Raw genomic sequence first — 12,256 nt, 5'->3', positions numbered from 1 at the left:
CACCCACCCTCACGGGGTTTATTTTTAGCCCACAGTGGCCCCGCCCCCACTGGACTGTTGCTGTAGCGACCGAATGCGGGACAAAGGGCCGTCCTGGTGGGCGGGGGGCACGCGGCTTTCGCCTGGCGGGTGACATCATGGGCCAGAGCCAGTGTGGGGCAGGATTCCCGGCGGGGCCCTTCCAGCACCTCTGGTGGGGCACCGGCCCCATGCTGTGCTGCGGGGGAGGGTCTGCTTGGGCGCCAGACCCCAGAGCTTGGACTGACCCTGCCCCATTCACCCCCCCAGAGGAGACCCCCACCCCCCGATTTCATAAATTCAGTTCAGTGAAACTTTCCCAACACCACGAGCGGGGCCAGAGGGTAAGAGAGGCCGACCCCAGCGGTGTGTTGGGGGTAGCATGACCCCCCCCAGCCCCCTCCGGGATGGGATCACATGCTGCATTTGGGGGTCTGACCCGCGGTGTCTGTTTGTAGCATGAATTGTCTGCAAATCCCTGCTATCCACCCCCCCCAACTCTGCTGGGGCCCCTCACTCCCGACCCACAGCCCCCTGCCAGCCCAGCCCTGGGCTCCCCCCAGCCCAGCTCTGCTGGGGCCCCTCACTCCCGACCCACAGCCCCCTGCCTGCCCAGCCCTGGCTCCCCCCAACCCAGCTCTGCTGGGGCCCCTCACTCCCGACCCACAGCCCCCTGCCTGCCCAGCCCTGGGCTCCCCCCAGCCCAGCTCTGCTGGGGCCCCTCACTCCCAACCCGCAGCCCCCTGCCTGCCCAGCCCTGGGCTCCCCCCACCCAGCTCTGCTGGGGCCCCTCGCTCCCGACCCACAGCCCCCTGCCTGCCCAGCCCTGGCTCCCCCCAACCCAGCTCTGCTGGGGCCCCTCGCTCCCGACCCACAGCCCCCTGCCTGCCCAGCCCTGGGCTCCCCCCAGCCCAGCTATGCTGGGGCCCCTCACTCCCAACCCGCAGCCCCCTGCCTGCCCAGCCCTGGGCTCCCCCCAACTCTCACTCCCGACCCGCAGCCCCCTGCCAACGCAGCCCTGGGCTCCCCTCCACCCCCCCAACTCTGCTGGGGCCCCTCACTCCCGACCCGCAGCCCCCTGCCTGCCCAGCCCTGGGCTCCCCCCACCTCTCACTCCCGACCCGCAGCCCCCTGCCAACGCAGCCCTGGGCTCCCCTCCACCCCCCCAACTCTGCTGGGGCCCCTCACTCCCGACCCGCAGCCCCCTGCCTGCCCAGCCCTGGGCTCCCCCCACCTCTCACTCCCGACCCGCAGCCCCCTGCCAACGCAGCCCTGGGCTCCCCTCCACCCCCCCCAACTCTGCTGGGGCCCCTCACTCCCGACCCGCAGCCCCCTGCCTGCCCAGCCCTGGGCTCCCCCCACCCAGCTCTGCCCCTACTGCCAGAGGAGTGATGTGCAGACGCCCCCTTGTGGTCCCCAACTGAACGTGCACCGGGCGGAGGGCCGAGTGTGTTTGGATCAGCACCGTCCGTCTGCCCTGGTGCTGGGGCTGGGCCAATGGGAACCTGGAGGGGGCAGTGGTGCAAACACGCGCGCGTGCACACACACGGACGCACGCACACGCTCCTGTGAGCCCCGGCGCGTGAGGGCCCAATCCTGCCCCCCGAGGTGACACCACGGAGGCCACCTGGGAGCAGCCCGAAGCTGGGGGAGGCCCCCTGGTCCAACCTCCCTCCCTGCCCACAGGCGTCGGGGGCAGGCTGCCGTCGGGAGCGGCGGGCAGGGGGCTGCTGTCTCGCCCCCACAGCCCCCTGGAATCAGGAGGGGGCAAAGGCAGCCTGGAGGCTTCCCCTCTCCCCAGGCCCTTCCCCTCCACCCCCAGGCAGCAGCGGGGTCCTTGAGCCTGTGAGGAGGGGGGCAGAGCCCAGCCTCCCTCCCCCCTGGAGCCCCCCCCCCGATGAGACTGCGGCGCGGCTGGGACGAGTCAGCCGCTCGGCACCGGAGCCCAGCACCCCGACCGGGCCAGGCGTTGGCTGCACTAACCCCGGTTCCTGCCTTTGGTCCCCCCACTTGCCCCTTTGCTCCCAGCCTTGCCCCTCTCCAGGTAGCCTGGCTCTGAGCCCGGGCTCCTAGCCCTGGCCACTGACCCCTGCTCCCGGGTGGCTGCCCACGGGACCCTGAGCGCTGAGGCAGGCCCAGGTGAGCCTAGATCAGCCCGGGCGGGGATGCCCAGCCTCCCCCCGGGGCCCGTTCCAGAGCTTCAGCCACTCGGAGGCCAGCAGCTTTTGCCGTTGTTCTTGTCCTGCCACCGGTGGCCAGGGAGAACAATCGATCACCAGCCCCTTTGTCACAGCCTGTAGCGGACCGAGGACACACCGGCACGGCGCCTCCCGCTGGTCGTCTTGGGAATTCGCTCTTCAGCCTCAGAGCGCCCCCTGCTGGCCGGTGTCTCATCTGCCTCAGGCCCCCCGAGGTCCCTCCCGGACCCCGGTGCCCTTTACCTCCGGGTTCTGCCCCAGGAGTACCCCCGCTCTCTGGGTCCCCCCTCCCAGGGGAACTCCCTCCCCCTATGCCCACCTTGCCTCAGGGTACTGCCAGTCGTCATCTAGCCCCCGCTCACTGGGGCAGTCTGCAGTGTAATGGCCACTCGTCACAGGCAAGGGGGTCGGACCAGCGGCCTCTGCCTATCCCCAGTCTGCCCCTCTGCAGCCCCAGGGCCTCCAGCTCCCCCACCCCTCCTGCCCTTCCCCAGCCCTGCGCTGCTCCAGGTACCCTGCGCTCCCAGGCAGCCAGGTGCCTCCCACCTCTGTCTCCTGGCCCCCAGCCCTCTTATCAGGGCCAGCTGGGCCCTGACTGAGCCGGCCACACCTGTGGCCAGCTACTCCCTCAGCTGCTCTCTCGGCTTTTCCTACTGCAGCCCTCTCCAGGGCTGCTTTAAACCCTGCCTCGGGAGTGGGGCAGCCGCCCCACTACACAGCCCCTGTTCTCCAGCCCCCCTCCAGCTTCTCTTCTCAGGACTAAGCCTGCCTCGGGGTTTAACCTTCCCGCACGGCTCCGGGATCGTCTTCGTCGCTCTCCTCTGGACTCTCTCTAATTTATCCACCTCTCTCGTCACGTGCGGGCCCAGAACCGGACCCAGACTCCAGCCGAGGCCTCCCCAGGGCCGAGTCGAGCAGGATAGTTACCCCCCGGGTCTGACGCACGACGCTCCCATCCACACACCCTGGGATGACACCAGCCTTTTTCGCAACCGCTGCGCACGGCTGACTTCGCACGGCTGACTCGGGTTCGATTTGTGAGCCGCTCTGCCCCCCGACTCCTTCGCAGCAGTGCGACCCCCTCGCCAGATAGTCCCCCGTGTGGAGCTGGGCGCTTGGTTTTTCCTTCCCGAGGGTCGCACTTTGCACTTGGCTTTATTGCATTTCCTCTTGTTGATGGCAGCCCAGGTCTCCAATTCGTCCAGCCCATTGTGACTCCTAACCCTGGCCTCCCCAGCGCTTCCAACCCCTCCCTGTGTGGGGGCCTCTGCACATTGTATATGCGCCCTGCCCACCTCATTATCCAAGTCATTGATAAAATATTGACTAGTACCAGACCCAGGGTGGACCCCCAGTCAATACACCCTCCCTGCTTGACTAGTACCAGACCTGGGGCTGACCCCTAGAATCATAGACTATCAGGACTGGAAGGGCCCTCAGGAGGTCATCTAGTCCAACCCCCTGCTCAAAGCAGGACCAATCCCCAATTTTTGCCCCAGATCCCTAAATGGCCCCCTCAAGGATTGAACTCACAAGGATTGAGCAGGCCAATGCTCAAATCACTGAGCTATCCCTCTCCCACGAATACACCCTCCCTGACCTGGGGCTGACCCCAGTCAATACACTCTCCCTGCTTGACTAGTGTGACGAAGTGGGCCTGTTCTTAATGTTTCCTCCGAATATTGTGGGGGTGCCTCAGTTTCCCCTATGCAGTTCTTAAGTATCTAGGGGGTGGGGTAAGGGGGTATGATCATTGCAGAGCCCTAGAGGGCCGGTGTGTGCAGGACTCTGGACACAGAGAATGGCCGACACCCTGTTTCCTGGCAACTGATGGCCTGGGCCCTTCCCCCCTGCGAGGTGAGAGCTAAAGGGTTGGAGAACAAAGGAATCAGGTGACCACCTGGCCCGGGAAAGGAACAAAGCCCAGAGGAGGAGGGGCTGGAGAGAGTGTCAGTTTGGGGCTGGCTGGGACATGGAGTGAAGGGCAGACGTGGTTGTCTGGCTCACGGCCCCCCAAAATGGACCCAGCTGAGGGGTCCCGTTCTCTGCACCTGCAAGCTCTGTGTTAGACCATGTTCCTGTCGTCTAATAAACCTTCTGTTTTACTGGCTGGCTGAGAGTCACGTCTGACTGCGAAGTTGGGGTGCAGGACCCTCTGGCTTCCCCAGGAGCCCTGCCTGAGCGGACTCGCTGGGGGGAAGCGCACGGAGGGGCAGAGGATGCTGAATGCTCCGAGGTCAGACCCAGGAAGGTGGAGCCGGGTGAGCTGTGTGTCCTGAAGACAGGCTGCTCACAGAAAGGCGACTACCCCAGAGTCCTGACTGGCTTCATGGGGAGCAGTTCCAGAGCATCGCCCGGGGACTCCGTGACAACTAGTACCAGACCTGGGGCTGACCCCCGCTGGACCCTGGTCAATACACCCTCCCAGTTTGATAGCGAACTTGTCTGGATGGTCTTTCAGCCAGTATGCATCCACCTGAGAGTAACTTCATCTAGCCCACATCTCCCTAGTCTGCTTGTGCACCTGTCATGTGGGACTGTGTCAGAAACCTCCCCAAAATCGAGCTGTCTCATGTCTGTAGCTTCCCCCATCCATGAGGCCAGGAGGGAAGTGAGGTTGGTTTGGCAACTCCTTACAACCTGTTATCTCTGGATGCCCGCGAACTGCTTGTTATAATGGCTCCTGGTATCTTTCCAGGTGTCCAAGTTAGGCTGCTGGTCTGTAATTCCTCCGGTCCTCCACTCACCCCCTCGCGCCTCCGTGCCTCAGTTTCCCCTCCCAGCCCTTGTGAGCTCTTGGGGGCGGGGCCTGTCTCTCACTCTGAGTCTGTGGGGCAGCAGGGCTGGGCTAGGACTAATCCTCTCGAAATGCTGCCCCCCAGCTCTCGCCCCTTCCACCTGCAGCTCCACGTACACCTGAGATGCAGGAACGAAGGTCCCAGCCGCTGGAAAAGGAGCAGGGTGGGTGGGAGACCTGAGCTAAGGAAGCCCAGCTGGCCCTGGTGCTCTTCCTGGCCAGGGTAGCCCAAGTCCGAGAGCCCCTGGGTGCACGGGGGCTCCCGGCTGAGGGTGTCTCCCTGCCCCAGCAGGGTCGGGCCCTGGTCTGGTACTAGTCAATATTCTCTCAATGACTTGGCTCATTGATGAAATATCGGCTCCAGCTGGGGAGGTTCTGTGCCGGGCCAGGGCTCAGCCTCTTAGCCTGGTTTGGCTCCGGCGTGACCCTGGCCAAGCTGCCGGGCCGCGCCTGCCCCAGAACGGCTCCCGCAACCCCTTCCCCTGGCACAGACCCCAACCCCGGCTCCATGCCGCCGTCTCCACAGCGCGGCACGGGCTGGGCCCGCGAGACCCCCAGAACCGGTCCCGCCATGGGGCGTCTCCTGCAGGAGCCTCTGCGGGTGAAGCGCGAACCGGCCAGACGGCAGGAAGGACAGAGACACAGACGGACACCCAGTGCCCCCCCCCCTCCCCCAGCCTCCTGCTCCTTCTCCCCCAGCGGGGAAGCTCCCCCCGCCCCTGCTAGCGGCCCCTCCCCCCCAGCTCACGCTGTCTCTTTAAGAAAGTGAAAGCGGCTCAGACAGGGTGGGTGAGGAAGTGGATTAAAGTCTCAGGGGCAGCCCCCCTCCCTGCCCACACACAGCACCAGGCTGGGGGTGGGTTAGTGTGTCAGCATGTTGCTGAGTCACTGTGTCACACACTCACACACGCGGGGGGGGGGCACCCTCCAGGCCTGTGCCACTAATCACCAGGGGCACCAGCAGAGCTGGGGGGGGGGAGCCCAGGGCTGGGGGCTGGCAGGGGGCTGTGGGTCGGGAGGGAGGGGCACCGGCAGAGCTGGGTGGGGGGAGCCCCGGGCTGGGCTGGCAGGGGCTGCGGGTCGGGAGTGAGGGGCACCGGCAGAGCTGGGGGGGGCGGGGGGGAGCCCAGGGCTGGGCTGGCAGGGGCTGTGGGTCGGGAGTGCGGGGCACCGGCAGAGCTGGGTGGGGGGAGCCCCGGGCTGGGCTAGCAGGGGCTGTGGGTCGGGAGCGTGGGGCACCGGGGGGCACCTGGGATAACACTCTGGGGCAGCCTGGCCTTTCCCAGTGGGGAGGGCTGGGGGGAGGGGTGGCTGCATCCCCAGCTGATCCCCGCGTGTTCAGGCCGCCCGGAGCTGATGAAAGTCGCCCTTTGCCCGCGGTGCCGGGCGCGGGGCCAAGAGAGCGGCCAGGGCTTGGCCCCAGATAACGCGGCCCTGAGCCAGCGCTTACACCAGAGCCGGGGGGGGGGGGGTCTGACGCTACGCAGCTCCCCCGAACCCCAGCCCCCAACCCACAGCTCCCCCGAACCCCAGCCCCCAACCCCCAGTAACCCCAATGCGCAGCTCCCCCAACCCCCGACCCCCCTGAGCCCCAGCTCCCCCGACCCCCAGCAACCCCCAGCGCCCAGCTCCCCCAACTCCCAACCCCTGCCCCCCAACCTCCAGCAACCCCCAGCGCCCAGCTCCCCGACCCCAGCTCCCCCAATGCCCAGCTCCCCCGACCCCCAGCCCCCAGCAACCCCCAATGCACAGCTCCCCCAACTCCCAACAACCCCCAATGCCCAGCTCTCCTGACCCCCAAATCCCCAGTGACCCCCAATGCACAGCTCCCCCAACTCCCAACAACCCCCAATGCCCAGCAACCCTGACCCCCAACCCCGAACAACCCCCCAAGCCCAGCTCCCTCGACCCTCATCTCCCAACGACCCCCAACGCCCAGCTGCCCCAACCCCCAACCCCCAGTGACCCCCAATGCCCCTGACCCCCAACGATCAGCGACTTCCTTCCCCCGCCAGCCATGGAAAGACGAGCTCAATCCCCTGGGCTGGTCCTGGTTTTGGCCTCCCCGCTGGGGCTGGCGGCGTGGGTCCAGACGGGGGCCAGTGTCTGGGGGACTTGCTGGGATACAGGGACCTGCCCTGGACGCCGGGCTGAGGCCTGACAAACTCGTTCTGTGCACAGGCTGCCGAGCAACCTCCAGCTGGGAGCAACTCAGTGCTGCCCCCTGGGGGCGGGGGCTGGGACCCAGCGCACACAAGTCCTGCTTTACCCCCCAGGACCGGCCCAGGGACATCCCAGCTTCTCATTCCCACCTGCCCCCACCCGGGGTAGCGTTACCCCCGGCAAAGGCCCTGCTCTCCCCTCAGCCGCAGGGCGCCCTGCTGCAGATCTGGGGGGCTGCTAAACACAGGGTGGGCCGCTTGAGTCACTGGGAATCTGCTCTGGAGTAGCCCTGAACCCCTCACCTCAGGCCGCCTGTGTGGTGCTTAAAGCCCTTGGGCCAAGATGACTAGACTGGACCATCGCTATGGGCTGCAGGTCAGGAGTGAGGGGCACCGGCAAAGCTATGCGGGGAACCCCAGGGCTGGGCTAGCAGGGGGCTGTGGCTCAGGACTGAGGGGCACTGGCTGGGCTGTACCATCAGCCTGTCTCATCCCGGTGTCTCTGATCCGCAGAGAATTTCAGGACACACACGCTGTGTTTTCACCCGTTTATTGGAGATGTCGCTCGAAATAATAAAATAAAATAAAATAAAATATATTTTTTTTTTACATTAGTGCGAAAAGAAAATACAAAAAGGCAAACTCGGCGCCAGGCTTCTTGGCAGGGCGGGGTGGGGAGTCAGGGGGCGGGTTCCCCCTCCCCGGCCACCCCGTGCCCTGCTCCGACCGTGGCACCTCCCCGAGGTGCCCTACAGTAAACACTCCCCCAATGCATTGACCGTGTCCGTCCCACGGCGTGAAACATGAAAAATACCACGAGCGAATCTGCACCCGAGCGGGTCCCAGCTCCGTCAGCAGGGCTGGTGCCCGGTGCCCAGTGCCCGGTGCCGGAGAAGAACTGGCTGGACCCCAGCCAGGAGAGCAGAGACCTGCTCAGCGGTTGGCCGCGGCCCCCCAGAAAGGGGTGAAAGGACCAGAGACCATTTTCCACGGGAAACTTCTGGGGGATGAGAAACTGGGGCTTTCAAAGCCCTGACAGTTCCTAGGGGGCCGTTCCCAGCTGTGCCCAGCTTGTCTGGCCTCCTCCTGCAGGGGGGTCTTGCCACCCCCTAGACGGTGGAGCACGGGCGGCTTGGGTAGGAAACCAACCCGGCTTGATTGGGCCGGGTTTGGAAGATCCACCGTGGCCCTTGGGAAGCACCCGAGGAAAATGTTGGAAAAAGGAAAATCTCAACACTGGACATTTCGGGCCCGAAGGTTTCCTTTTCTCGGCTGGAAATCGCTGGTTTTCTGCCCAATCCCCCTAAAATCAAAACATCCTCGGTGAGACGAACCCACCCGCTTTGTCTGGCAAAATTTTCCACCCAGCTCTGGAAATACCCGACTGGGGCGGCCGAGCTGTGTGCCGTGGGGCGTTGGCCCCCAGCTGGCCCGGAGACCTTTCCTCCAGTTGGCACCTGGCCCAGTTTCCTCCTTGCACACTTGTACTTGAAATGTGTGTGCGCAGGGGGGGCGGGAGGGTGTAGCCAGCTGCCTGCTCCCCCTCCCCCCCCGACACACACACACCAAGAGATGTTTCACGTTAACCACTCCCAGCCTCCTCCTGGGTCCCGGGAGTGAGAGTCCAGAACAATCCCGGACCTGGCATCTCCCGAACGGCGCCCTAGGGCATTGGGACAGTGCCATGGCGGGCACGCGACAGAGAAGACTCCATCTGTCTGCGCCAACCCCGCTGAACAGCACCGGGAGATTCCCCACAACGCCCCCGCCCCCCACCTCTCCGGGGGCGGCTGGGCCCCCCCCCCCGTCCAGGCCCCCCATGCTGTCCCCTAGCTGCAGCCGCAGGCCTCGACGATCATGTCCGGGATGTCGGTCTTGAGGATGTTGCTGTTGCGGTCGAAGTAGAGGATGGAGAGGGGCCGGCGGTGCGTGGGCACACAGCAGGACTGCCCGCCCGGCTGGAGGTTGTGGGCCCGGATCAGGTTGAGCACGGCCGTGTGGGAGGAGGAGGCCATGCCCGGGCTGCTGGCCACGTGGGTCGGGCACTGGCCCATGCAGTAGTTGATCTGGTAGCCCTCTGGCTTGATGATCCAGTCGTTCCACCCGATGTCCCGGAAGTCCACGTAATAGTCCTTGCGGCAACATAGGTCGGAGGTCTGGTCGCAGCGAAGGCTGCGTTTGGCCACCTGCTGCCCTGGCTTCCGCACTGTGGCCTTGGCCACCAGGAAGGGCTGGTGGGAGCTGCCGGCGTCGCTCCCGGCCGTGGCATTGGCCTGGCACCCGCGGCACTCCAGCTCGAGCCTCAGTGTCTTCTCCTGCCCCCGGAAGAAGGCCTGGAGCGCGGGCAGGAGGGCGACAGTGTGCCAGCCGCCGGCCCGGGCCTCCAGCTGCCTCTCGCTCAGCAGCACCCCGGCCTGGGAGACCCGCAGCGTGACCGGGGACAGCCCGCTCCGGGGGGTCCGGACGTAAAGCCACAGTTGGGCCTGCAGGATGTGGACATCCCGGCCCATGCCCTGGCTGAACTGGAAATGCAGCCCCATGCTGGAGGGAGAGGAGAACTCTGTGGGGAGAGAGGGGCTGTGAGAACGGGGGGCGGTGCCAGGCGGGGAACGCCCGTCTTCGCAGCTGGCACCAGCCTCCCTGCTCCCTGGCTCACTGCCCCCCCAGGGGCTCCAGCCTCGGGCCCCTGCCCAGCCAAGTCCTCCGAGATCCAGGGCGGCTTTGCCCCCACCCAAGACAGGGCACCCCTGGGAGGCCCATCCACGGGGTGGGGCCCTGTCTCTGACCCGCTGCCCCCACCAAGCTCTGGCATGTCCCTTCCCTGGAGGTGGAGTCCTAGCACCCCGCACAGGAGAACCCTGGCAGCAAGGAGCCAAGGATGCCCTCACCCCCTCACCGCCCACCAGCTCAGCTCCGGGGCCAAAAGCCAATGGGCTGGGGGCCCCAGGACGGGAGACAGTGCTGGGGACCTCCCGTGTGGGGATGGGCAGCAGTGGCCCACAGGGGGACGGGTTTGCAGATGACTCCAGCCACCTATACATGGGGCTGGGGGAGGGGGGCTGATACCCTGGGAAATAGATTCCAGTGGGGGGCTGTTTGTCCCCCAGCCATCCCCAGAGGCCCCCTCCCCTGCGTGTCAGGAGCGGTGGGATGCCGGCAGTTCTGCCAGTGCCGGGGTGGGGGCAGAGCCCAGATCTCTCCCTTACTCCCCCAGCTGCCAGCCTGGTGCTGCTGGGCCCTTGGCATGGCCATGATGTACCCTGGTCCAGAGACCTCCCTCCCTCAGAGATCCACAGACCATCCCAGCTGGGAAACCAGCAGGAATCACACTCTTGGGGAGCCAGTTCCACCACGGGGGAAAGTGACTCACCGAAGAGCTGAGCTTAGAACCCAGGAGTCCCGGCTCCCAGCCCTGCCCCCCGCCCTTTAACCACTAGACCCCACTCCCCTCCCCTGGCTGGGACAGAACCCAGGATTTCTGACGCCCAGCCTTGCTCTTAACCCACTAGACCCCGTTCCACTCTAAGAACAGGGGACAGAACCCAGGAGTCCTGGCGCCCAGCCACCCCCTCAACCACTAGACCCCGTTCCCCTCCCATAGCTGGGAATAGAACCCAGGAGTCCTGGCTCCCAGCCTCCCCTGCTCTAACCGCTACACCCTACTTCCCTCCCAGAACTGGGGATAGAACCCAGGAGTCCTGACGCTCAGCCTTGCACTTAACCCACTAGACCTCATTCCCTTCCAAAAACTGAGGACAGAACCCAGGAGTCCTGGCTCCCAGCCGCCCCCCGACTATAACCACTCGACCCCACTCCCCTCCCAGAGGTGGGGGCAGAACCCAGGAGTGATCCTGTGGCACTATCCAGCCCTTGGGAAGGGCTCGGTAATTCTGTGGGGTCCTCATAGCTGGGGAAGGGGTGGCTCTGCGCCCCCCCCGCTCTCTGTCCTGAGAGCAGCCTGGGCCTCCCCCCAGGCCCTCTTCCTCCCCACTCACCCCCCTTCTCTGCTCTCCGGACCCCAGGTTTTCCCACCTGCAATCGGCGAAGTTCCCTTTGGTGGGGCCGAGCCGCTGGCTCTGTCCCGCTCCCCGTCGCAGCCTGTTCCCGGCTGACCCCCCAGCCCTGTCCCTGCCCCCCTGCCAGCCTCGGGTCCCCGTCTGCGGCACCCACCTGTCTTGGCAAAACTGATGATCTCGTAGCCCAGCTCGTTGGCCTCGGGGCCGTCCCAGGGGGCGAAGGGCCCCGGCTGCCTGTCCCGCTGGGCTTGGCCCACATGCAGACGCCGCAGGGCGTTGGTGACGGCCAGGCGGGGCACCGGCTGGGTGACATTGGGCCTCTCCATCAGGTGCAGCTTCTCCAGGACCTGCCGCTTGGCCAGCTCGAGCAGGAAGCGCCTCTCCGTGCCTGGCTCCAGGGTGGGCATCCTGCACGCCGGGCACCCCGGCTTCCCTCCTCCCTGGACCGAGGATCCCCACAGCAGGGCCAGGGCAGCCAGGGCTAGCCAACCCCCTGGGGGCTGCCCGCTCCTCTCCAGGCACGTGCCGGAGCCAGGAGCCATCTAGAGCTGAGTGGGGCAGGGGGGTAGGGACGGTGCCAGGCTCTCAGGATCTGTCTCCGAGCTCTGCCCGGCCAGCCTGCCTCCTGCCGTCACGCCCGGGCTGCCCCGCGTCTGCCTGCCATGCGAGGAGCCGCTCGCCACGGCCACTGCCCGGGTGCCAGGGGCGGAGACGGGTGCTGCTCACCCGAGGGAGCCTGACTCAGGGCTCGGCTTGAGGTGTTGACTGTCCAGGCTCCAGGCACCTGTCAGTCATGGGGGCAGGCCCTGCCCTCCTGCCTGCTGCGATTGGCCGGCACCTGGGGCCCCGGGGGCGGGTGCTGCCGGGGCCGGGGGGGGGGGGGGGGGGGATTGGGGGGTGCTGCCTCCCCCGGCCAGGAACAGGTGCTGAGGGCTCCCGGGAAGGGGCATGATGCAAGAAGGGAGAGGGTTGCGCTGCCCAGGAAGTCGGGAGGTGCTGGGGGGCACACAGCAGGAACCCTCCCCCACGATGCCCCTTGGTGTTTCCTCCGGGGGCCGGGGGCAT

At 66.2% G+C, this 12,256-nt stretch overlaps 1 protein-coding gene across 1 annotated transcript; it reads right to left on the bottom strand.

Moving 5' to 3' along the window:
- Positions 1-9,004: 9,004 nt before the first annotated feature.
- Positions 9,005-11,922, bottom strand: LOC140900923 (inhibin beta C chain-like). Its single transcript, XM_073318925.1, has 2 exons — positions 11,346-11,922; positions 9,005-9,735 (listed from the first exon to the last, which is right to left on the bottom strand). The coding sequence occupies exons 1-2, from the start codon at positions 11,731-11,733 to the stop codon at positions 9,005-9,007; spliced, it is 1,119 nt and encodes a 372-aa protein (XP_073175026.1). The 5' UTR covers positions 11,734-11,922.
- Positions 11,923-12,256: the final 334 nt, after the last annotated feature.

The sequence above is a fragment of the Lepidochelys kempii genome, chromosome 20 (genome assembly GCF_965140265.1).
Source record: "Lepidochelys kempii isolate rLepKem1 chromosome 20, rLepKem1.hap2, whole genome shotgun sequence".
Lineage (NCBI taxonomy): Eukaryota > Metazoa > Chordata > Testudines > Cheloniidae > Lepidochelys > Lepidochelys kempii.
Note: the sequence above shows the minus strand (reverse complement) of the source record. Positions and strands in the feature narration are given on the sequence as shown.

Bases quoted from the DNA above. Each gene is read 5' to 3' on its own strand.
- LOC140900923 (XM_073318925.1), bottom strand. From the start codon at position 11,733: ATGGCTCCTGGCTCCGGCACGTGCCTGGAGAGGAGCGGGCAGCCCCCA. The intron at 9,736-11,345 runs GTGGGTGCCGCA...CTCTCCCCACAG, and splicing joins CATCAGTTTTGCCAAGACAG to AGTTCTCCTCTCCCTCCAGC.